At 41.6% G+C, this 26,529-nt stretch overlaps 2 protein-coding genes across 3 annotated transcripts in view; one reads left to right on the top strand and one right to left on the bottom strand.

Annotated features, from left to right (window-relative positions):
* Nucleotides 1–943: 943 nt before the first annotated feature.
* On the bottom strand, nucleotides 944–21,841 carry Srek1ip1 (SREK1 interacting protein 1). Its single transcript, XM_036207057.1, has 5 exons — nucleotides 21,675–21,841; nucleotides 12,069–12,116; nucleotides 5,596–5,739; nucleotides 4,611–4,683; nucleotides 944–2,158 (listed from the first exon to the last, which is right to left on the bottom strand). Exons 1-5 carry the CDS (start codon nucleotides 21,685–21,687, stop codon nucleotides 1,975–1,977), a joined length of 462 nt encoding a protein of 153 aa, XP_036062950.1. The 5' UTR covers nucleotides 21,688–21,841; the 3' UTR covers nucleotides 944–1,974.
* An 83-nt stretch (nucleotides 21,842–21,924) lies between these two features.
* Cwc27 (CWC27 spliceosome associated cyclophilin) overlaps nucleotides 21,925–26,529 on the top strand; it is a 185,440-nt gene continuing 180,835 nt past the window's right edge. For both annotated transcript variants that reach the window (XM_036207404.1, XM_036207405.1), the window contains exon 1: nucleotides 21,925–22,332. In XM_036207404.1, coding sequence (XP_036063297.1) covers nucleotides 22,291–22,332 — 42 coding nt within the window. In that variant the 5' untranslated portion in view covers nucleotides 21,925–22,290. The remainder of the gene's footprint in view (nucleotides 22,333–26,529) is intronic.

Raw genomic sequence — 26,529 nt, 5'->3', positions numbered from 1 at the left:
TGAACTCAGGTCCTCTCTAAGAGCAGCAAGAGCGGTTTAACTATTGAGCCACCTTTCAGCTCCCTAATATTTTTAAAAAAGGATTTTGAGAATATTTATTCACTTTTATTAATCCAGATAACCAAAGAACTCAACTTTCACAAAGTTAGTGTAGACAAAACAAGTCCTTAAAAATCTAAAAGTTTACCAGGCGGTGGTGGTACACGCCTTTAATCCTCAGCACTTGGGAGGCAGAACCAGGCAGATCTCTGTGAGTTCGAGGCCAGCCTGGTCTATAGAGCGAGATCCAGGATAGGCACCAAAACAACACAGATAATCCCTGTGTCAAAAAAATAAAAAAACCTAAAAGTTTTGTGCTTTAGTCCTAACAAATGACTAAATTCTCAAAAAAATTTCTTTTTATGGGCCAAGAGAGTAATCCGTTTGTGGAAAAGCTGAAGATATGTGCACCTCATGGAAGCAATGCTTGGAAAGGGTGTGGGTGTAGCTTCTGTGAAACCTGAGCAGAGGGGAGAGTGTGTTAAGGGATGTATGAGGCCCTCAGGGCATTCAAGTTTGAGTGCAGAGCAAGGGAAGAAGACTAGGTAAAGCTCTCCAGCTTGCAAGACCAAGTATACTTACCTGACAAACTTGCCCGAGGCCACACCTCTACTTAATCAACTTGAAGATATACAAGTGGACCACAGCAAGGTACTTAGAAACTTGGATGCTGTTCCAAGTTAGCAGGCTGGTTTTCAATGCTTTTAAAACATAAGTAAACTTGTTGGGAATTCGGAAATACTAGATGTTAAGATACACTACACTGATGACCATGAAATTAAAAATGTGAGAAACATTTATATCTACTAATATGTCATTGAAAACGCTTATTTATGTACAATTTCATTAATATACAAAGGCTTTCATGATGCTACCCGCCACGTCTTCTATTTTGAATTGAAAGTACAGATGAAATTCTTGATTTTATGTTTTTTACAGTGCTACTAAGATTTGTGACTGAAGTGAGAGAGGAAATATCAACATTGGCAATCTGTGAAGTCATAAGTTCAGGGTAAAACTCACTCCAAAACCATTTCAGAAAAAATAAATATATATATGAACATTCATAAAAACTGCCACAATACTCATATATGCAAGCATCATATACACTAGGTATAATAAAAATCAGTTTTAATGAGGATTTTGCTGTTTCCACACAAAAAAAGGTGTTTGAGGTATCACCGTAAGCCATGCCAATATGGCACATGTGTATGTCAACCCAGGATCTACCTAATAATCCTGACCAGCACAGAATCTCCCTGCCAGACTTTCTAGTAAGCTAAGTGATTCTCTTTAAAAAAGGGGATATTTTAATTGTTATAAAAACATGGGAGGCAAGTGCTAGAAACATGCATTTCATAAAACAATGACACTTGTTATAATAAATACTTTCATTATTATCTTCCTATAGATCCCATTCATTTAAAAATTTGAGATCGGTAAAGCAGTTTTCTCTTCAACGGTACTATTTAAAAAGCCTAGAGATTTAAAAACAACAGTGAAGAACTTCACTATCTTTATATATTACACAGTAGATAAAGCTATTAAAATCCTCAGTATCAAGAGCAAATCACTACCACCAACCTAGCTACATCACTAGAAGGCGGACACCACTCAGTAGCTGCTATGGAGATGACTTGGTTGGACTTCAGTAAAGCCATGTGATAATTAACTTATGCCCAACACCCAGAAACACACATACCCAAAAGGATGTGCTTTGCATGTACAAATATCTATACTTGAGACATGGCTGTCAAGTAACAAGATGGATTTAATACAGATGGGAAGAGAGATAAGGGCCCCAACATGTGAAAAATGTCTTTATGGAACAGGCTGGGATTTTCTGCAAAGCGTAATTACATAGCAATTCCAAGGAAGGTACAATAATGAAAAATATTGAATTCTTCAATTTCCTGAGTTAGACCAAAGATTTGATTACTTTTTGGTGAATTCAGAACGGTTAGGGGAAGAACGCTTTTCCTTTTTCCTCTTCTTTTTTTCCTTTTTGTGATGTTTTCCTTTTTTTGATTTGTTCTTTTTTTCTTTTTTCTTTTCTTTTTTCTGATATTTCTGCTTCTTTTGTTTTGAAGAGTCCTCTTCAGTGGAGCTGGAATAAGACCTATGGGCAAGAACACATTATGACTAACACTGTACTTAGGACAGGAGACATGAATTAAGGAGAAGTTGAGCTGCCTTAATTCCTGGAAGAGGAAGTGTAAACACAGATACTGAAAATTCGCTTTCTATTCTCTTTAGGTGCACAATTCAAAGTTTTTGCTGCTTGGTCACAGAAGCTGATAAAGCTACAACTCCATTCTGCTTAGCTGTAGCAATGCAATGTGCTTTAGACGGGATAAGAATGACATTACCTTTCTGGGGCTGTGACAGCCATGCATGCTGTCTGCCCATTGAATCTGACAGGGAGAATGAAAGCAGAGCTCACCCACCTCATGCACAGAGCCCACTTGTACAGGTAATAACTTGTTAGCACATTCTCCTAAGTCACAAAAGGATGCAATTATGGCTAAATGTAAAAAGGATCCTAATTGTTCCTCAGTATGAATGGATAAGAGCTGAAAATTAACAAAATAAAAGCACTTTTGTAATTCCTGTGATTTTTTCATGATAATGAACTCGATCCTTCTGCTTGCAGGGCTAGAAAAGAACACTTGTACTTCCAAGTAATTTTTATCTGTTACAGAAAGCAAGCTTTTAAATGAACACTGCATGTAGATGAGGATGATTTATCATTATACTTTATTAATATTTTAACACAAAATAGAATTGCCTTCCCTGACATGGGCTGCAGCAGGGGGTGGGGCTGAGCTAAGGAAAGAAACAAACAAGAACTCCACCTTTTCAGATCTTATATAAAGAACATTTTACCTTCATCCAAACTAAAAATATATGTGACAAGACAGAAACTGAATTAATTTAAAATCAACAGGTACCTTAAACGTTAGTTCATACCAGTAACATTATATGGATTGAGCAGGTTCTATTTATATGTTTAGGAGCCTATCTATCTATCTATCTATCTACATAGAAATAATATTTGAAAGCTTTTTTTTTTTTTTTTTCCCCTGAGACAGGGTTTCTCTGTAGCTTTGTAGCCCAGGCTGGCCTCGAACTCACAGAGATCCACCTGCCTCTGCCTCCTGAGTGCTGGGATTACAGGTGTACGCCACCAGCGCCCAGCTGAAAGCTTTTTTAAAAAAGCCATGCATTTATGTGTTCGAGAGAGAGCAGGGGAAGTATAGGGTAGGGGTTGGAGGGAAGGGGAAAATTCTGTAATTATATTTTAATTCAAAAAAATTTTTTTGAAGTTCGCTTAGCAATTTAGGGACTAAAACCCAAACTAAGAAACTTCAGGACAGACACAGAGCCAAAGTGAATCCATGACCTGCAGGGTTCGGGGGTCTCTGTCCCTGGGAGAGGCTTGAGTGTGCCCCTGACTCCAAGCTCCCCTCACTTCCCTCCTGCTCTCTTGCAGCCTACTTACTTGCACATACACAGCTTCTTCTATGCTTGAACATCTCTTTGGTCCTGGATTTGCATCTTTAAGGCAAAACTAGGTTTGGGCCCAGCACACTATCAGACGACTATCTGTACATGCATGGAGAAGTTTGGGTGTTAGGTCCTAAGGTCTGCAAGGCTTGATATGGACAGGTCTGAATATAATCTCTAACTACAAACTAAATGTGTCAGATCATGGAAGACTACACAGCCTCACATTTCCTGCATGCAATACCGCCTGCTGCCTTAGCACAAATAACAAAACACTAGTCAGAAATCCAAGTCTCTGCTCCTAGCAGGTCTTATGTCAGAGGTTAAACCCCAACACCTGAAAGTAAGCTAACTTTGACAATTCACAAGTTTTCTGAAGTATTAAAATAGATGCAGTCAAGTGCATTATAAAATTATAAAGTGGTAACACCTGATTAAAAGAAATGAAGCCATTCTGGGAGAATAAAGTCTGGAGCAGACCTAACTATGAGCAAACGTTCAAACACATGTCTACTTACTTTAGTATGAATAAGACTATACTTAATAACCAGGAGGAAGATTTGTCTCTTAACTGCATTTGATCAATTTCTTTAATTAATCATTGAAAATCTTAACAGAAAAAAAATTCACAAATGGCTAGTGAGGGTTGTGAAAGATCTAAAGGAAGTTTGGGCTTATGAAATTCTATTAAATTCCATTAATAAATTAATTTCTTAGTCCTGATAATGACAGAATATAGACATTTAGAATCCAATTTCAAAATTAGCACAAAATATATATGAAGAATTTAGATGTGTATCTAATCAAAATTTCTGCTTTTTTTTTTTTGCTCTAAATGTGAAATCCAGAACAAATGTACAAAGTGACATGATGACGTCACTTCTGGTTCCTATTTCTAATGTAGGGAGTTTGCTACTTCACTAGAGCAAATACATATTATTCTCACTAAGAAAACTCTAAATGTAAATTAACTAAACTACATAAAAAATAAAATCTATAATCCTTCCTGGACTAACAGCTTATGGTTTTCTTTTTCAACACCCAAATAACCTGTTAAAATGTACCTTTTCCTCTTTTTCTTCAATTTAATTTTCTCCTTGTTTTTTTCCTTTTTCTTCTCCTCTTCTTCATTTATTCCTGTAAGGGAGAAGGTCGAGGAAAAAAAAATCAAGTCACCATGAGTCTATGTACGAATATGCTGTGTGTGTTTGTGTGTTTGTGTGTGTGTATATGAGCATACATGTCTGCCTGCGTGTGCATGTGTGGGCACGTGTATTTTAGTTTATACTTAGAAAGATGAAGTCAACAGAAACAGGAGTAGAAATAAACACAGGCAAGGGCCTGCAAGATGACTTTTCTTTCATAGATGGTAATTACAATATAATGGTGGTTTCCTAAATTAGGAAACCCAGAGATCACATTAGCTCATAAATTATGTCTTAACAAATTTAAGAATGGAACCATATCAAGCATCTTGCTGATTATAATGATATAAAATTAGAAATTAGTATCAAGAGGAAGATTGGAAAACTTACAAATATGTGTAATCAAACAACACACCTTGACCCAACTTAAGAAGAATCAAAGAGGAAGAGAGGGGGATGGAGAGGAAAGAAGAGGGAAAACAGGGCACATGGGCTTCAGCAGGGGGATGGAGAGGAAAGAGCAGGGGATTAGGTATCTGCACCAACAAGAATCTGAGACCGCCCTGCTGGACTCCTCGCAACTCCTCATGTTAAACTGCTTCTCTTACCTCAAGTGGGAATAATACAAATGAGTTTACTTCTGTATGATATCTACAGAGAGGACGTGAAATTTACAAACCTACAGCATCATGTTTATCCCATTACAATCACAAGGTTTTATACACACGGTGTTGTATGATGACTTGCCTCCTGATCACTAATTGCATGCCATGACTTCCATCAAAAAAATGTTCTTAGCTGTGCTGTAGCCCTTGAATGCGATGGGAAAGACAACTTGGTGACGAGCGAGCGCTGTCACGTCAGTGCGACACGACCCGGGGAGAGCAGGGGACCCACTGCTTACTTTTCTCCTGCAGAGCCTGCAGTTTATTCAGCTCCTCATTTTCTTCATCGCTGTCCTCACTGCTTGTGCTGCTGACATCCAACACGATGTCCCTTTTGGGGTCGACCCGGAGAAAATTTCGGCACTCAAAGGTCAGATGACCAGCTAGACAAAGAAGACACAGCCAAGAAGGATCAAACTACACGTGTGTCTGTGCTCTCTGCTTTGGTGCTTTGCCAGGAGGCAGCAGAGTACAAGTTTAATCACAACACAAAAGCCTAGACTTTCATTCTGTTGCTGAAGTTCAGTAATTTTCCCTAGATGTTTTTTGCATGAATATAGTATTCTAACAGAACTTTTTCCATCTTCAATGGAACTTTTTTTTTTTTTTTTTTTGAGACAGGGTTTCTCTGTGTAGTTTTGGTGCCTGTCCTGGATCTCGCTCAGTAGACCAGGCTGGCCTCGAACTCACAGAGATCCACCTGGTTCTGCTTCCCAAGTGCTGGGATTAAAAGGCGTGCACCACCACTGCCTGGCCTTCAATGGAACTTCTAATTCAAGAAAGCTTGTGGGGGCCCTTGTCATGCATCTCAGAACACTGAGTCAGCACAGGGTTATTTTACATGATTTGCATTAGGTAGCTAAAAACACACTCTCATCCATGAAACTTTATGTTTATTCCCTTGCTGTACTCCTTCCTCCTCTGCTTGACTACCAACACACGCGGTTCTATCTGTCATCTAATTAAAGTGGTCGTAATGCATAAGCAGCAACAACACTAAAAATACTTCTCTAAAGGATTCAGAAAACTAAATATTTAAATTCTGGTATCATTTTTCTTAAAAATTCTCCCAGTAAGAAGACCTTAGTAATTAATTGTTCACTGTGATGGTTATCGCTAACTTGGTCCTGACAGGATCCAGGATCATCTGAAGACAAGCCTCTGGCTGTCTCTGGGGGCTTAGATTAGGTTAGTGGAAGTGGGAAGACTCTCCCTACACATGGGCTGGGTTCTGAATGGAATAAAAAGGACAAAGTGGGGCCGACAAGTTGCTTCAGTGGGTAAGAGCACTTGCCATTGAGCCCGAGGACCTAAATTCCATCCCTAGGACCCACAGGGTGGAAGGAGAGAACACACCCCACAGGTTTCCCTCTGATGTCCACATGCTGCCATGACACATAAATAACCACACACACAGGCACATCCACCCCACAACCCTCAACCCCTGTATGCGCTCGCTCTCTCTCTCTCTCTCTCTCTCTCTCTCTCTCTCTCTCTCTCACACACACACACACACACACACACACACACACAGAGAGAGAGAGAGAGAGAGAGAGAGAGAGAGAGAGAGAGAGAGAGAGAGAGAGAGAGAGAGAGAGAGAGCGCGCACTTTAGTGGTTCTATTATCTTTCTCAAGTTCTGCCTCAGTCCTATGCCAATCCCATTCTACCTTCTAAAGTGATCACCGTGCTGGGATTACAGGTGTGGGTCACTATGCCTGGAGTTTATATGATGCCAGGGACTGAACTCACAACTTAGCGAATGCCAGACAAACACTCTACTAACTGAGCCATATCATCAGTCCCTACGTCATCAATTTTGAACAATAATTTTGTAGCACTGGAAAAATGGTACCTGCCTCAGTGTACACTGTACAGCTCCAGGTTTGGTTCCAAGTCTGCATTGTTCTTTTCCTTGTAATTGCTGTTTTATAGGCACTCAAACACACCATGAGCCTTCTTGCTAATATCCCTAGACGGTTATGTGACCATTTCCTAATCCCCGCTTGACAGTTAGGGATCCCGGCTTTAGGTGAGGACTCCACTCCAGCCATCTGCCACCCTCAGGGCTCTAAGGCTCCAACGTACACAGTTCTGAAGGGCGCTCAGTCAGTGTGTAACTGACTCACTGTGTCCAGCATGCACTCCTGCTTCACTTAAGACCCTTTCTCCCTGCACTGAGTGGGTTGCCTTTGCTTCTGGGAGCTCGGTCGGCTTCTTGGTTTGGCTCTGCTCTTCTTGCATTATTTCCCTCCAGCACTGTGCACCTGACACAGGACAGCAGGCTTTCCACTGCAGGCCAGCTGCCCATCGCGACCAGAATTCCTTGCGAGGCAGTCTTTCTTTACACAGCATTCTGCCCAAAGGCCAGGCACTGCAATGAACGTGTAAGGCACACCCTGTTTCTGCTTCCCTTTAAGTGACATGACCATTGCTTGAGAAACTACAACGGAGCCTGGGTTGTGTCTGTGGCGACAGCTGTCCTTACTGGGTGTAAGAGAAAGAAGCTTGGACATCACTGTCTTCCTAGCTATTTACTCCCCCGTGGTTTCTTTTCTAACTATACTCTAAGAAGATGAAGGGTAAAGAATTATTAGAATGTGAGGGGCTGGGGAGTTGGCTCAGTGAACAAAGCCCTTGCCATCCCAGTGTGAGGAGCAGAGTCTGGGTCCCTATAGCCCTATAAAAAAGGGCAGGTGGGCATGGTGGCCACCTGCAGTCCCAGCACGTGGGAGGCAGAGACAGGGGATCCCTGGGGCAGGGCGGCTCAGTAGAGTAGCCAAATTATCACTCTCTGGGTTTAGTGAAGACCGGGTTCAGGATGACACACCCCGAGGTAGAGACACTTCCAAGATGACATTTCCCACGAGGCAGAGGCCCAGATGGAATAAAAGGAGAAAAGGGATGTCAGAGCACAGGACTTCTCTGCTTCCTGTCAGCAGTGAGCTGAATCACACCCCACCTGCCACCGTGTTCTCAGAGACGACAGAGCAGACCAGGATAGCTAGGAAGCCAGGGCGGCTCGAGCTAAAGGAAGCAGTCCCTCCTGGCATTCTGTCAGAGTGACCAGAAAAGAAAAATGCCATGGCCAGCTGAATTCTGTCAAGAGTGCCCACCACTCAGGGGGAGGACACAGCTGGGGCAAGGGTCTTTCTGCACCTTAAATAATAGCACAGACCTCACCTCACATCACACGCCAAACCACACTCAAAGAGGATCAGCAGACACAAAGGCCCCAAGCCACCAAACCTTTAGAAGAAGGCGCAAGGGTAAATCTTGGCTGTTTTGGATTTGTCAATAGACTCTTAGATGTGACACCAAAGCACAGAGCATCAAAAGAAAAAGAAATTCATAAAATTTAACTGTATCAATCTAAAGAGCCTTTTGCAAAGAACGTTATCAGGAAAGGGAAACATAACATAGAATTGGAAAAATACTTATAAAAATCATGTTTGGTAAAGTTTGATATCTGTTCGCTGCATGTAAGAAACAACTAAAACTCAGTGAAAGCATGACCTAGTCTAAAAAAAAAAAAAAGGCAAGACAAACAAATATCTTCAGAGAAAAAATGCAAATGCCCAAACTATATGAGCAGTGGTTCTAAATTATTAGAGAAAAGCAAATCAAAACAAAAATCGAAAACAACTACCTTCACATCTATCGATGATGGTCTGGACTCTACTCACAGCACTTCCCACAGCAATATGTAACTTTCTTTCCACACCAACAACTAGTTCTTCACTCTCTGGGTACTACCTGGGAATCATACAATTAAATCCATTCCCGAATTTTATTTATTCTTATTGGGGGGGGGGGATGCACCTGTGCCAAGGTGTGCATATGGAGGTCAGAGGGCAGCTCTGCAGAGTCGGCTCTCTCCTTCCACCTTTATATGCATTGCAGGGACAGGCAAACCAGCAGGCTTGTGTGGCGAGCATGCCAACCACCGAGATATCTTGCTGGCCCAGTTAAATTCATCCTCGACAAGGGTTCAGTTTCACAAGGTTCTCCGACTTCAGATGTCAATCACAAATCTAGGCCACTCACATGGACTGGCCAGCTCTAAAGTCACAGAGTTTCCTGAAACTCCTTGAATCTGGTGGTTCGCTATAACGGTTCACTGAGTCAAGGGAAGCAGACGACTTACCATTCACATTTACTATGACATCCACAGCGCACAAGCAGCTAAATGGAAGAGATGCACAGGGAAAATCTAGATGTATCTGTGGGGGGCAGCCCTCTCTGGCTGTGCCATCCCCCCAGTACCTCAGAATATTTACCAACCCCAAAGTTCTCAGAACTCTGAAGTGTAAAGGTGTCTATGGATTTCCATCAGACATGAATGGTTAATTAAATCACTGACCACTGGTGACTGAAGCCACCCTCTACGAATTCTCTCTCCCTTCCCTGGAGGGCTGGTTTCAGCCTTCTAAACATCTGTGTGGTTCTCTGGCAATCAGTGTCCACATTGAATGCACTAAGAGTCATAAGAAGAAACTCATGTTTGGCTAAAAAGTATTTGTTATAGATAACAAAAAATACTCCTATTAGCTCTTTCACTTGTGAAATCCAAGGATTTTTACCAGATCTCTATCTGGAACTAGAGACAGTGATGAAACCAAATATATACTTCTTAGTATTACCCAAGACTATACACTGTATCAAACTGGAACAATAATAAATGCTGGGGAGGATGTGGAAACAAGGGAAGCCTTATGTATTCCTAGTAGGAATATAAAATATAGGCAGGATGGAAAAATTAGGTGGCTTCTCAAGAAGTCCAGGTGATAGTTCAATAATTCCACTCCTCAGAATATTTGTACAGGAATGAAAAATCAGGGACCTATCAACGGTCATTATAGCATTATTTGTAATGCTAACAGGTAAAGACAACCAAGTAGCTATCCACAGATGAATGGACAAAGAAAGTGTAGTATATCTATGCAATGCAACACCATTCTACCATAAGAAATAATGTCAACATGTGTGCACACACAGTACAACACAGGGTAACTTTGAAACATTATGCTAAGTAAGACGCAAAGGACAGTGTATGATTCCTCCAATATGAACTATGTAGAGTACCAGAAATGACCAAGAGCTAAGGAAAGGAGGGTACAAAGAATTTCTACTTCACGGCTAGAGTTTCTATTTGAGGTTACTAAAATGATTTGGAATAGAAAGTAGGGATGGCTGTTCAGAACTATGAAGGTAATTAATGCTCAGAATGGTTTATGGAAGAATGGTTAAAATTTACATTTGGTACATTTGCCACCATGGGAAGTAAAAAAAACAACAACAGAAAAAGCACGGCACAGCATGGACTCTGACAACCAGAGCTCAAATTCCACTTTCCCATCTTGTAAGGGAAGAGCCTTAGTTTTCTAATATGCAACAATCATGCTTTGAGGACCAGCCAGTGACCTAGAGTTGTTACTTACACAAGCTCACTTAATATTCACAGCAACCTCGACGATGAGGTTAGGGACTATAATTAACTCATTTCGCAGACAGAAAACCAAAACAGAAGGGTTAAGCCGTGCACCACTGAAGCACATCTAGTAAGTTGACCTGAATCATCTGTTGCCAGAACCGCCAGAAGCCAATGTCCATGAAAATGAAGACCACAAACCTTCTTCACAGTTATCTAATTGTGGTCTGTGATATTTATTGTAATTTTTTTTTAAAATAACGAAGTTTATAAATCAATGTCTTGGTCTTCATGGAACTCTTTGCTAAATCAGTTATATTTGTTAGAAAAAAACATTTCAACAAAGTAGAGTATTCTATGAGCCAGTGTAGTTAGCACAGATGTCAAACAACTTTAGAGACAGCAAGTGCTGCCAGGAATAACTATTGGGAAGGCCTGTGGAGCTGCTGGATTTACCTCCAGGAATGCCGATTACAGAATCAAATCATATGACACTGTATGTAATTACATAGGCTTGGGTGTACCTTTAATTCTATTATATTAATCACATTGGAAACATTGTTGAAATCAAGATTTTTTTTTTTTTGCACATGAGGAGAAATTCTGGGAATCAAACCTTTATACAAAGGGATAAGTTCAGAAAGCATTCAAAAATTGTTTTTAATACCTTTACTCTTCATCTGGTATCCAGAAACAAAGCAATACATAAGTGTATACATAGTATATATAAACATACATATGTACACACATTTAAATTTTTTTTAAAGATTTACTTATTTAATTTTACACGTATGGGTTTTGTTTTGTTTTTTGTTTTTGTTTTTGTTTTTTTTTTTTGCCTGCATGTATGTATGTGTATCATGTGCATGCCTGGTGCCTGTGGAGGCCAGAAAAGGAAGTAAGATCTTTGGGACTGGAGTTTCAGATGGTTATGAGTTATCACATGGGCTGGGAATCAAACCCAGGTCATTTACTAGAGAAATAAGTGCTCTACATTGACTGGCCATCTCTCCAGCATCAATGATATTTTTAAATATATAGCCTTTTACTTTTATATTTTAAATTATCTTAGTTCTATTTTCTCCAAACTTCTAATCTTCTCCAGCCCCTTATATTTCATGGAACCTTTGCTAGTTATCACATACTGAGTCAACTCCAAACCCTGGAGGAGTTTGGGGCCACCCACGGAGCTGCTGAATTCAGGAAACCAAGCCATCCTGACCTGGGAAACAACGGCCTCAGCAAACACAGGAGACAGAACATCACTTTTTAGTGTACTTACGGTAGCCACACTTTTTGCAGCCTGCTCGGACATTGTCCTTGTTGCAACCTGAAATACAATTGAAAAACATTTGGGGAAATACAAGTAAGTAAAAATAAAGACTTTCTCATAAGATAAAACTCTAAGAAAACCTTTTGTTCTAAGAAAAACAACAACAACTAATCTTAGCAACACTACTCAACTTTTTTAACAGTCAACTTACTGAAAGTGAATTTACCCAAATCATTTGCCTAATATTTCAAGAACATACATTTTTTTCTAATTCAATATGAACACAGCATTATTGTTGAGAGCTTAAACATTTTAGGAATCCCACATCATTGGGGAAGAAATTCTAGGATATTATAGTTTATTGTTGAAATTTAACTAATTTACCATATATATGGTACACACACATACACACAAAGGTGTAACAAATGTTCTTGTGTTTCAGTAGAAAAAATAATTCCACCTTTCTCAAAGCAAATGGTAAAATTCCATAAAATTCACGGTAATTGTTAGGTGTCATAATAAAAAAGTCCGCACTTGAACCTTGGTAAGTGAAAACAAAGTAGTCACATGTCCAATTCTGATAACAGCTCACAAACATTCATAGTACTTCTGTGTACTCAGTACATGCGGATGGTGTTGGAGTCACAAACACTATGAAGGAGAGAAACTGACTTTCAAAACGGTGACGAAATACACACCAAAGAGGATTTGAACCACTTCCAATGTGTATTTCGGCAGCAAGGAAAATAGTCACAGTGACATAGAGCTGTCAACTGTCCTTTCCAAATGATTTTTATCATCAAGAAGAGTAACTACACCCACTAAACATCTTCATGTTCCCAATCTCAGCTACTCTAGTCTACTTTCTACCCATCTGCCTCTCTGGAGAAACCAGACAATATTTGTCCTTTTAAAAAGTGTGACACAATGTTTTCAGGAATCACCCATATTAGAGCATGCACCAGAATTGTAGTATTTTTATGGCTGAATATTCCACTGAACATTAAAATGATTTTTAACCTCTGACAGTGGCTTCTGGGAAGCAATGCAAGGCCCAGTGGAACATTATTCCTTTTCTCTGAGGAAGGGGGCCTGCTTTCTAAATCCTTCAAATTAAGTTATCATCCCAATGTGAGACTATTGTAAAATGTAGAGAGCAGATAGAAAACATTAGTAACTATAAATGAAAATGATTCTTAAACCAATTCTTCAACATGATAAGCTTGAAACACTAGTTACTTCCCTCTACTCCTAATCTGGAGGAAAAAATTACACTAATTGAGCTGTTCTAGTAAACAGGGTCCTACAATGTGCATTTAAATAACAAGCATTGCTTTACTGCCACTAACATCTTTAGAGAACATCCCAGTGGACGGCACTTGCATCCAGAAGATGGGATCAGGTGAATGCTGCATCCCGCTGCTGACATCTGAGCCTCCCATGAACACAGCACAGCTGTTAACATCTCCCCGCTAGCCTCTCTCTGAGTGACAGCTCTATCATGTGACGTCACGCATCACACCCTCCTTCCCACCTGCCTAAGAACTCATTAGTTGCAGTTCTTCTGAAGCCTTTCACCTCAAACTCTAGAGAGCGTCACTATTTTTTATTTATTTATTTATTTTTTACAGTATTTACATGTTTAAATCAGAAAAGGTGCCACTGCTGGAGTTTCTGAGCACTGTGTACCGATTCCTTCCCCTTTAGACTTGTGTCTCCACTTTCCTGTAAGAACCCACATGCCACAGTTAGGAGCATCCATTGTGGAATAAGACTGGATTAATATAATCTAAGGCTTCTCCATTATGACAGTAATTGCAAGTTGACGAAAAAGCTCAAAGATTATGGGTCTGTGTTAAGTTTGTTTCCATAGAAACCACAGATGTTGAGAAAGACTAAACAACTGCTTCATGCACCATTATTAAAGCCACAGACTAACAGTTAACAGGCAGGTGTGAAGTCACCTCTGCCTGTGCTAGAGCTGAACTCACTTATAGCAAAAGACACTGATGTGAACTAATTCTTCAAGTGCTTTGTATTTCTAGAATGAACAGAACCTGAAACTTTTCTCAGGCTATCTTCTTTAACCAAGACGAAACTTTCTACGACAAGAGAAATAACCAGATCTCCCTACAAGCTCCTTCCACACTAGCCTTTGTCTAAATTCAGATCCCAGCTTCATTTGTGACCATTTGTGACCAGATTGCCTGGCCAGTGAAAAGCTTCCACATGGGCCTTCGAGACCAAGGCAAATGACACCAGACCTGGGAAAAGTGATGGAATCACAGTTCACCCTGTTGTCAAGACTTAGCTTCTAGCTCAGTATCTGTAATCTCAACATCTGGAGGCTGAGGCAGGAAGATGCTGAGTTCAAGCCTACTTGGGCTGCATAGTGAGTTTGAGGCCAGTTGGCCTATTTAGGGGGTAAATATCCATTTTCCAAAGCACTTATGGCAGTGGTACAATGCTTGGTGTGGTGTGCTTCGCCTTTTCTGGTTTCTGAGCATTGCAGGAAGGATTCTCTTAGATTTAATAAACTCCTTGGCATCTTTCCTTTTCATCTTAACCTTTAGTTTTTTGTTGTTCAGACCAGAACTCTGGCGGGTGCGTGGTGAGGTCCCTTCCCAGCACAGAGATCCCCTCTCCCAGTTATTTGTGGCCCCTTCACGTTCTCCTTGGTAATCAGGATCTCCGATCTAAAGGTCACCATAGAAGTACATAACAGGGCCAGATTTTTTTTTGGTGTGTGTGTGTGTGTGTGTGTGTGTGTGTGTGTGTGTGTGTGTGTGTTGCAGGGGGTGGAGAGGGAGAGGCACACACTGAGGGCTGCATTCCAGTGGTGAAACCCTCCAGGAGCAAACTCAGACCACACTTGAAAGGTTGTGAAACAGTACTTGTAACTTGCAGTGGGGACAAACTCCCCACTGTGGAAAATCAACACATCTGAGGAAAAGACCAATGGCCACTGGGGACAAACAGGGAAAGGGGCAACCAGTGGACCAGAAAGTACATGGAAAAGAGGCAGGAATGACCTAAAGCATGCAGAAGACACTCACTTTCCTCTGTATGTGAAATACCCATTAAAAATGGTACCAGGACTCTATTTTCACTTGTCAAAGGAGCTCAGGTCGAAACACCTGAGGAGAGCTTTGAGCGGCATACTCTGGAAGGGTCAGTGGGGTTAACTCAGCACTGCACAGAGTCTACCTCAAGGCCTTAATCCAACTGAGCTCTCTACAGTTCACCTGCACAAATGCAAACCAACTATGTACAGAGTTCATCAGAGCAACACTGTTTGGAACTCTAAGAATAGAAGGACTCTAAATGGGAATACTGCCTAAGTTATGGTATGAAGGAATGGGGCCAGTGTTTAAGGAAATGTAACAATCTTTAACATATACAGGAAGAGGACAGAAAGCTATACTATTTGTATCATGGAACTGTTTGTGATACTGTATATATATATAAGAAGGAAATTGAACTTGACTTTAGTTATCTATTTCTTCTATAGCAGTGGTTCTCAACCTGTGGGTGAAGAACTCCCATGACCCTTTCACAGGGGTCACCTAAGACCACTGGATGTATTTATACTATGGTTCATAACAGTAGCAAAATTGTAGTTATTAAGTATCAACGAAGATAATTTTATGTGTGGGGTCAGCACAACACAAGGAACTGTATAAAGGGCCGCAGCATTAGGAAGGTTGAGAACCGTCTATCATACACACACAAATTCTTTGGGCCACACATTTTTTTTTTTTGTCTGCAGGTCTTTTAATATACGTAAGTGATATTTTATTACAGCAGTCGGCACAGAAGGAAGACTATCAAAAAGCAACAGTAGGAAGCGAAAGCGAGATAAGGATCAGAGAAGAAGGAAGCTGAGTCCAGAAGGATCACAATCTGCTGGGGTTACACAGTGGAGACAATGTTTCAAAAACTGAAACAAAACCCGCTAAAGAAAGGGAAGGAAAACAAGTCAGGAGACTCTCTTGGCGAAAACATCAGATTTGACATAAACGCAGTTACTTGGAAGGTATATTGCCTATGATTCCCGAAGCCAAAAATTAACTTTGAGTGATGCTCTGTAGACCTAGCTGGCCCGGAATTTACTATGTAGGCCAGTGGGTTTTCAAAGTTATAGCACTGTTCCTGCCTCCAGCTCCCCAGTGTTGTGACTCTAGGCAGGTACAGCACGCTAGGCTCAAAGTCAACATTCAGCCATTGAAAACTGGAACTGTCAGGTCCCAACTACACAAGATGGCAGTCTGGGCTCAGCACAGGCTGGACATTCAGCATTCCTCAGAAACTTTGTTTCTGTTCGCCAGGAAAAGCCGTTACTTTCTTATCCACTCCTACCTGCCTCTCCCCGGCAATCTCCAGCTCTCTACTAAGGGATCAGGGCCCCTTCACTAGTTCCCAGGCTGTTCCAGCTACCCTGCCCTCCTCCCCCTGCAACATAACAGGCAGGACTCTCCAATCATTTTTGCTATCTTCTCTGTTCCCATATACCAGGCAACTACCAATCTGCTTCTCTGCCCACCTTTTCTCTCTGCTCCTCTCTCAACCCCTGAAAAGTAGCCATGGCAGACTCCCCCAGATACCTCTGGCTAGTCTCCCTCTCCTATCTACAACAACACCCCCCTACCTCCTACCCTTAATCATGGAGCAGGCATTTAGGTGGTTTCTTTACTGAGTCCTTCATATACCGTAACAGCAATGAGTAGGACTTAGTTTTCTATTTTTATTATTTGCCTTGTACTTTGAAGACATAATCATTTAATGCCAAAAGTAAGCAGTTAAAGCAATTAAGCTTTCTCTGTATCACTTAGCAACTGCATCACCTCTACCCCAGGGCGCCATCTTTTCTCTTTTAATTTGATTAGATTCGGTAACAGTGGGTTGGATTTCTTCTGTTTTGTAACAAATTTTTCCATCTGATCATCTTATTGTCATTTAAGTAAACATACTGTGGGGCTCTTTCTATAGAATAACAATTTATTGTGTATGTGTGTGTGTGTGTGTGTGTGTGTGTATGTGTGTGTGTGTTTAACCTTAAATATAGGAATGCTAATGACTGTATAATATATAATTCTGTCCTGTGAAAGCTGAATGCAAAAATAAAACAAGTGTTTAAACCTTTCCACTGGTTTATATTAATAGTTGTAGATATACTCTCCTTTAGGGTCTAACATGGATAATGAAACTAAGAGAGAAAAAAATAACAGAAATTATAAATGTCTCATGATTTTAAACAGTAGGGTAAATGAATTTCTTGATGGAGATTCTTCGAAAGAGCAGATGTCCTATTGTTTATGTCTCTTAATCATTTGATCTCTAAAAAAGTAATCCAGTCCCTTAAACTACTGATACGAAATAGCTAACTTAAATGCATAAAACTCTTCCATTTGCTTCACAAAATAATCTATGAAGGAAAAGCTAAGCTGGGTATGCGCCACCCGCCAGCAATCACAGAGACCACCGCGGGACAGCTGCCTTTAACTTGAGGCCAGCCTGCTGTATCCTGAGTTTCAGGCAGATCTGAGGTACACTTAGCAAGAAGTTATAGGGACAGGTTAGAGAACTCACCAATCTCCTTTAAAAATATGTTTCAACTGTCTCCAACTAAGAGAACAACAGCCTGGGGTCCTTCCTGATCCTACGATCCCTAACTTCTGTCTTCATTCTGCCCAATCAGTGAGATCTTAACAGGGGAGCCCAGGTACCCATAAGTCCTGGGTACATAACCAAAAGCTATTGTCACGGGACAATAGTTTAATCTGTTGTCTAATGAAACAATCAAGACTGCCAGCACTGGATTGTGATTGTCATAAAATGAGCTATAAATCCTGTAAATGGGTATATAACTCTGAACTGGCTTAGAAAAGTCATCAAAATGAATAAAGTTCCTCACTACAAGAAGCTACATCATACTAGGTTATCTAGGGTAGTGTACTCATAGCTGTAATGCATGATAGACTGACTTGCTTGGCAATATGAAAAGCAGCATAATTTTGCTAATAAGCATAAAAAGTGGCGGGCAAGACTGTCAGCTGAAAACCCGAGGCAGGTATAAATATATAATGAAGGGGTAACAGTGACAAAGCCACACAGCACAGAAAGCAAAACACGTGAGAAGTCAGAAAAGAGCCAAGTCAGGTTTTGGCATCATCGAAGGATACATAAGAAGGGCAGAAAAAGGCAGAAAAGAATTGGTCATGCTCAGAGCTATACACTTGGTTCTTGTAGAGAAGGAAGCTTTAATATTTTAGAAGCTGAAGAAATTCAAAACACAGTCCCCTTAGTTATAGACACAATAAAACAGCCTATGAAAGGTTAAGTGTCTTAAAGAAAATTACAAAATCCACAGGTAACTGTCTGCCTCCCAGGAATGATAGAATCAGACATGATTTTATGACCATTATTTTAGCAGCCATGTTAGAGAGTTACCTACAGAATGGCTGAGGAATGAAGGAAACAGGTTGTAGTGTGATTCCACATTCCATTATTACGTAGATGCTTCAGCAATATGCTGGCCGGGTGTGAGACTGATATGTGAATGTAGCATTGTCACCCTCTACCCTGGGGACAAGACTTCCCTGAGAGCCCTAAAAGGGTTAGCTTCTGTGCCATCCACATCACTAGCACACATTGCCTCTTGTGCCTGGTCCACTCTGGGTGGAGAACTTACGGATACCATTTCAACAGCTGAGTTAATCTGAACAGCTGTGAATGAGCAAAAAAATGTTCCAAAGAAAGCAAACTTCACGAATCCTATGTTCAATGCTATTTGTCAAATAACCAAGTGTCTAAGATTTTTCTAAGGTCTTCAGTATCTCATTGTTACCTACATAATGGTGTAAGCTAGCATACAATGCTGAGGAACAGCTGAGGAAGCACGTGACCAGTGAAACAGACAAGGCTGGTGGTTTGTGAAAAGCAGCCTCATTACTCTATAGTTATACCTTATAATAACCAGGAGCAGAATCACCCCAAGCCAAACCCATCGCACCTAAAATAAAGGAGCATGACACAATACTTGTCCCCCTTGATGATCGCCTCAATGGAGCCCTATTTTCCTCCCATGCGGTGTCTGGATCGATCAGCCAAGAAATTATCTTAACACCTTCTGTGTCTGTATTTTCTAAAGTGGTTGCATTGTGCGTTCATGCCACCTGTCATGCCTATTATCTATTATCTTGATTTTTGGTGGGTGTAAGCAGTTTATGTAAGCCGTTCCATCTAGCTTAATGACACAATTTATTATTATGCTTTGAAGCATTATTTTGAATTTTACACTGGTCTTAAGTTTAAGAGCATCTCAAACAAAGCTAGAAGAAAAGTCGATTTTTGTCCCTCTTCTTAAGTAGCACATTTTCACTCCTAAAGTTTTACAGTGTGCTCATACCACACGGGTGCTCAGAAAGCCTGCTCAAATAATAAACAGCGACAGTGGGCCAACTCTGGGTGCAGATGTGTGATGCAGAGGCCACCAGAGCCTCTCGAAATGCCTAGGCAAGCTACTGTTCAGACTTGTCTCTCTCCGCTATCTCCTTATATGCTATTATTCCCTAGACTCCAGTCAGAACTCCTCCTTCACACATTACACACTGTGCCTATACAGTCTCGTGCTTTATCCCTTAATTCTTAGGTGTTGGTTTTGACTAACTTCTTGCCTAAGATCTATTTATTCCTATGCTGTCTATTAGCTATTTCCATTTTGTGTCTGACCAACCTTAACATGTTGCCATCCCCCTAAACTCTGCTCTTGGGAGGTGTCTTCTCAGTTATGAGGCTTCTCCAATCATCTAATATCAAGAACCAAGTGAATCTCATTTTCCACCTATATCAAAGCAATCATCAATTTCTAGTGATTCTACCACCAAAAACATACCTCCAACTGAGCTGCTTCTTATTGGACCAGAGCCTCAACAGGTGTCATGATAACACACCAGAATCACCCCTAATTACCAACTGTGCCTCTAAATTAACTAACTCTCCTCCAGGTTACTGCATCCTAAAATGTAACTTTTCTTATAACCCTTAAGCAGTTTCCTATTGTCTATCATAATCCAAACACTTTGCTCTTGCTTAATGTACTTCAAAATTACAGGACATCTCCTTATTGTGCCATGGGTAGGTTGGGAAATGCATTCACACACGGTGGGGAAGAATAAGCAGCCATTAGCTCTTGTAATAGGCAAGTTACTTGATTCTATGTCCCTCAGTCTGTCAAGTGGGACTATTAACAGCTTTCTCGCAACAGTGGTTATATTAAAGAGAGAGAAAAAATTACAATGTTTGACATAGTATCGGATGCAGGGGTTACATAGTAAATCTTCGATACTGTGATTATCTCTAATTAATTTCTCTTTTCTCTCACACAGCATACTGAAGGTTAGCCACAGCAGGCATCTTTCATTTCCTCTTCTTCCTTCCTCTTCCTCTCTAAATCCAGTCTTTTCCCCTGCAGGCTCCCCTCCCTCTCACCTTCCTTTAGGTCTCATCGGGAACCTCCTTCTAAGTGTCCTTACTATTTTACCTGCCAAGGCATTAGTTCCACTTCCTGCAAATTCCTCCCTTTTCCCTGCTGAGTCCTAAGAGAGCAAGGATGTCTGTCATGCTCACTACAACTCAATAAAGAGTGTTCAGTCACCTCTCTTCCCACAGCTCCAGGTGTGCTCCTTTGCAAACTGCAGAAGTTAGGAAAGCAGCCCCCACCTCAGCCCCACCCCCATCTCCAGAATAAGGTTCAGAAAAGGCGGCCATAGAACAAAGACAGAGCACAAACAGTAGCAGGAAGGGCAGTTTTAAGCAAAGTCGGGGCTTTGGAAACATTTTCAGGGTCTTTCCTACAGTACTGTGCATTGTGAATCTCCAAGATTCAAGGCGGATATATATATAATCTTAAAAACCTCTGCCAACAGAGTTCTGCAGAGACACATCTTGACAAAGACGGTCTGGGGAAGTTTTTGCAGCTCCTGAAATCGCCAGTAAACTGGAGTAGCAGACAAAAACATCCCCGGAGCACAGCTTGCCGTTTCTAGCTTATAAATCTCTGAACACAAAAGTGAAACGTATAAAGAATCGTAGATGTAATTCAACAAAGCTCCTTCTTTTGCAGTTAGGGAAACTGAGGCCCAGAAGGGCACAGCAACCGGCCTGCAGCCACATTGTAACTACAGACAGGAAAAGCTAAACAAACCCCCGGTGCGCTTCTGGACTTGGTGTCTTTCAGTACAATGTGTATGGCTACCTGGGTTCGCCAGATGTTCACATTTCGGATTTTATTTGGAAGCCCTGTGAAAGTTCCTCTCAGTCTTCTGGTTAACGTGTCCTCTTAGGCCTACAGTTCACTGCTCCCAAGTCCTCTCTCCCTCCCACAAGACTCTTTCCTTGAAATCCTGTACAGTTGGGGCTTGCCTCGGAGCGACGGAGGTGATCTTTCCCTCTCTCCCCGCTCCCTTTGGACTTGTAAACTTTTTCATGTAAACCAACCAACTCCGGGCATTTTCAGGCCTTCGCTCGAATCCCTGAGGACTCCCCGCCGCCCCGCTCCCTGGACTCCACAGTTCGCCCCATTCCTCTGAAGGGGGCCCTGAGGTTGATCTTCACCTGGGACTGCCATGACGCAGGTGAGCAGAGTCCTGGGCTTTCGAGAGCGCGTTAGGTTCAGATCCGTTGCGGGGACAACGCACTATCAGAGAGATCTCTCCCACCTGGTCCCCACAACTTATACCTCCCGGCAAGGGAAGGCCGGATGCGCTTCCAGGGTTCGCGGAACTAAGGCGCTGCGGATGCAGTTTCCGGCGGGGAGTCCCTACTGCGGAGCACACACGGTCGGAACCATTTCGGCCAGCTTCGGGGAGGTGAGTGCCATCTGCGAACTCCCGACGTGGACGCAGTTCTGGGATTTATGGATTGGTCCTTTAACCGTTATTACAGATAACATGACAAATCCTCTAAAGTTGCAGAGATCTTATAATCGTTTTTAGTTACTCGAAGGACACGAATCCCCCCCCCTCCAGAGTTAGCGGTGCTCGGGTCCGGGAGCAACATGGCGGCGTCCATGCGGAGCTAGTTTGGGGACTAACTAGGCTGTCTGGCCCGACTCTGACCGAGTGAAGTTTCCCCCAAGTTAAAGAATTGTCTGCTAACAGGCGGACACCTTCGGAGGCCCGCCATTCGCTCGCGACCACACTAAGGAGCCGAGTCCTGAGTACTGACCAAGATGAGTAACATCTACATCCAGGAGCCGCCCACGAATGGGAAGGTGAGAACTTCTCCACCATCCCTGGACCCCTCAATTGAGAGCTCCCTGATTTGGGGAGGGGAAGGTGGGGCAAGTGTCGGGTATCCTGGAGTTGGAAACGCCGAAAGAACTGCGGTCCACACACTGCTTATGGACAGTGCTGCGTCTACATGATTTACGTTGACACGTCTCTGCATATTTTTGAAAGACTCCTTGAGCAACTTCTCTGTTCGCTAGTCTTCTGGTCTCTTAACTTCCTTGATTCAACTCATGTGGGCGCGTTCTAGTGTCTGTTGTTTTGTTAAAGACTTATGCTAAGATTGCTAAATGTTGTTGTTGTTTAACTCGGAGATCATGCCTTTCTCTACAATTATTTATTGAACGCCTGCTAAGCACCACACACTCTATTAGGTACTAATGATACAAAGGTTGTTATGTGGTTGTTACCCTGATAGAGCAAGTAGCTTAGTTTGGGATTTGGCTAGCTAAGGAATATCTTTATGACAAGGTCTCATTATGTAGTTAACGCTAGCTGCAGACTTCCTAACTTGTCTCGGCCTCTGAGAGATGGGGTTACAGACATGCTTCACCACACCTGGCTTTGGTAAGTCAGTTTTTTGGAAGGGATTATATTGCCACGACACTTTGATGGAGTGAAAAACTGGGAATGATGGAAAAAAAAAAAAACATCTTGGAGGAGATATCTTTGATTGTCAGAAGCAGCAGGACAGTGAGGACTATTACCACATTGGAATGGGAAAGGATTCCCTGATAGGTTTTGTGATCAAACTATATTTCTTGGTAGTGTCAATCCCAATTAATAAATGCATGTCCTTCACACTGCCGAACATTTGCTGAACACATATGCTATTTTTCCTGTTCAAATGTCCCTCTGAACAAAGAGGCCTATCAAATAGCAAATCTCAGTGATACCCTGGGTCACAGCACTTTTCTGGCCCTCGGGGTATAGTTTTTAACATTATCTTCTTTTTGTTTTTTCCCTGTATAGAATACAAACAATATAGGGACAGAGTATGAACATCTAGAACAATGCTTGCCACATAGTAGATGGAGTTCAAATACTGTGAAAGAAAGAATGGCTAGGCAGATGAATGAATACTGTTTTCTTTAGCTTCTTAGCAGTGTTAAGCACAGGTGAGGGTGAAGTTAAACTGTTGTGAGTCAAGGCACCTTTGATTTTCTACTCTAATACTCTAATGACTTTTTTTTTTTTAAATAAACAAATAAAACAGGGTCTCATATGAGTCCTTGTCTGTCCTGGGACTGGCTGTTTACTCTAAGGAATGATTTGACCTGATCCTAGAGTAAAAGCACTTCTGAACAGTAGCGCATTCATTTAGCCAATATCTTAAAAATTGTGTGTCTGTATGTATGTGTGAGGTGTATGCATGTGTTCAAGCATACATACATGCAGATACCACAGCACACTTGTGAAGGTTCAGAGTATAACCTTAGATGATGGTTGCTGTGGACTATTTTAAGGTGTGTTACTTTTGTGTATGTTGCATTAGTTTAACTCTGTGAAGCTGTGTTATTGTGCCTGTCTAAAACACCTGATGGTCTAATAAAAAACTGAACTGTCAATAGCAAGGCTGGAGAAAGGATAGGCAGGGGTGGCAGGCAGAGAGGATAAATAGAAGGAGAAATCTGGGAGGAAAAAAGAAGTAGCCAGAGGAGGAGAAGGACTCCAGGGGCCAGCCACCCAGCTACATAGTAAGCCCTGGAGTAACAGATTTACAGAAGTAAGAGAACAGGAAAAGCCCAGAGGCAAAAGACGTATGGGTTAATTTAAGGACAGCTAGCTAGAAACAAATCAAGCTAAGGCTGGGCATTCATAATTAACCTACATAATTCTGACCTACAACAGATGGTCCTCATATTCCACCTAGTTTGAGGCATCGTCTCTTTCCTTTGTTGTTTAATGATGAGTATCTGGCCTGTGAGCATCTGAGAGTCTCTTATCTCTGCTCTTCAGCTCACTATAGGAGCATTGGGATTAAAGACACACATTACAGCATCTGGCTTTTACGTGAGATCTGGGCATTTGAACTCAGGTCCTCAGGTTTGTAGGCCAAGCAATTTACCCATTGAACTATTTCCTCAGCACAACATTTTTCCCCCTGCGAAGCGCATGCAAGGTTTTATGTTAGGTTTTAAGGATGCATTGGAAGAAAATCTATCACCACCTCTTTTATTGTTGAGTCAGTCAAATGAGCCGTGTATTGATAAAATAATTGTAAATAAAAATATTTACAAATTATGATGAATACTATTTTTCTTCTGAATAGAAACAGATCAAAAGGGAACAAAAAGCATAGTCTGTAGCTTGTTTAGAGCCTCTGCTCTCTAATGGGAAATTTTCCCTTATTCAGTAACATGGATCACATAGGAAGAAGTTGATGTGTGACACCAGGTAACTTCTGAATGCCTTCATGGCTGAAGGAGGCTGGCCTAGAACTCCTAGAAATCTCCCTGCCTCTGCCTGCTGAGTGCTAAAGGCACATGCTACCATGCCTGGCTTTTATATACGTCTTTGTGGGTTAAGGAAACCATTAAACATCAACCATCACTTTCATAGTTCCTGGAGAGTAGTTGTAAAAGAGGTGTGTGTTGCCAGAAAAGGCCCCAAAAGATGTAAGGCATTCATCGGTGTTCTGTAATTTATTACAGCATTCCCTAGGCTTCTGAGACAAAGTGGTAGCAAAAATCTACTAGGTGATGGGGGCGGGGAGGAGAGTGAGATGTTCTTCTCACTTTACTGTTGAAAAGATTTGTCATTCAGTTTACAACTTCTAGGGCATCCTTAAAGGGCAGGGCTTTCCTGAATGATTTTTAAACTCCCCTCATTTCCAAAACTGTACTTGACAAGGCAAAGAAGTTTTAGAGAATAAGGAAAGTGTGACTCACGTCACTGATACAGACTCCTCATGAAGGTCAGTTTTAGTTATTCTGCAGTGTTTCTTTGCAAGAACATTCTGTGTGGTTGGCCACAGATTGTTGATGCGAACAATTTCTCTGTAGTTGGAGTGGAAAAGAAAAATTGATACTGGAGAAATAGATTCCAGCTGTGCCACACTGTTCAAACTTAGGGGCTAACGTTCTTCTTGGTTATTTGTCCTTATTGAGCTGATTGTTGAATAAGCTGTTTCATCATCTGGGCTTCACAGAGGTTCTGGTTGTTCTAAAGCAGCTGACTCCAACAAAGAGAAACTGTTGCCATGAAGCAGTGAAAAGGAGACTATTAAATATACTACCTATTATAGAGACGGTGACTTTTGTTGTTGTTGTTGTTGTTTTGTTTTGGTTTTTTGAGACAGGGTTTCTCTGTAGCTTTGGAGCCTGTCCTGGACTAGCTCTGTAGACCAGGCTGGCCTCGAACTCACAGAGATCCACCTGCCTCTGCTTCCCGAGTGCTGGGATTATAGGCGTGCGCCGCCGCCGCCACCACCACCACCCGGCCGAGACCATGACTTTTAAGGCATTTTAGCAAGTTACAATTAGTATTCGATTAAGAATATCCTTTGGGCCGGGTGTGGTGTCACACACTTTTAATCCCAGCACTCAGGAGGCAGAGGCTGGCAGATCTCTGAGTTCAAGGCCAGCCTGGGCTACAGAGTGAGTTCCAGGACAGGCACAATGCTACACAGAGAAACCCTGTCTCAAAAAAAAAAAAAAAAAAGAAAGAAAAAAAAGAAAAAGAACAAAAATCCTTTGTGCCAGGACTCCGGCTGGAAAAACAAAACATCAAGGGGCTGGAGAGATAGCTCAGTTGATAAAGTGCTTGATGTGTAAACCTGAACCCAAGTCTGGATTTCCAATATCCTTGTGAAGAATTGGGCATGGTGGCATGCATCTGAAACCCCAGACCAGGGGGTCAGGGAGTAGCAGACACAGGTGGATCCCACAACTTGCCCCCAAGCCAGTCTAGTTGAATCGGTGAGCTATAGGTCAGCAGAAGAGCTGTATCCAAAAGTTAAGGTAAAGAGCTTTTGAGAAAGACCCTCAATGTTGACCTCTGGCCTCTGCGTGCCCACATGTGTATACGCATCTGCACACATGCATACACAGAATACTATTTATTTCCTAGTTAGAGCTAGCATGATTTTAATATAAAAGTAGAGTTTAAGGATAATTTCAAATGAATGATTGTAAAATTGTCTAATACTCTCATAATTCAATGGATTCATTAACTTCTTA

Source organism: Onychomys torridus, chromosome 15 (assembly GCF_903995425.1).
Source record: "Onychomys torridus chromosome 15, mOncTor1.1, whole genome shotgun sequence".
In the NCBI taxonomy this organism is placed as follows: domain Eukaryota; kingdom Metazoa; phylum Chordata; class Mammalia; order Rodentia; family Cricetidae; genus Onychomys; species Onychomys torridus.
This window is presented reverse-complemented; position numbering and strand designations above follow the sequence as displayed.

Bases quoted from the DNA above. Each gene is read 5' to 3' on its own strand.
- Srek1ip1 (XM_036207057.1), bottom strand. The intron at 4,684-5,595 runs GTAAGCAGTGGG...TCTCCCTTACAG, and splicing joins GCAGGCTCTGCAGGAGAAAA to GAATAAATGAAGAAGAGGAG. The intron at 2,159-4,610 runs GTACATTTTAAC...TCTTGCCCATAG, and splicing joins TTGAAGAAAAAGAGGAAAAG to GTCTTATTCCAGCTCCACTG.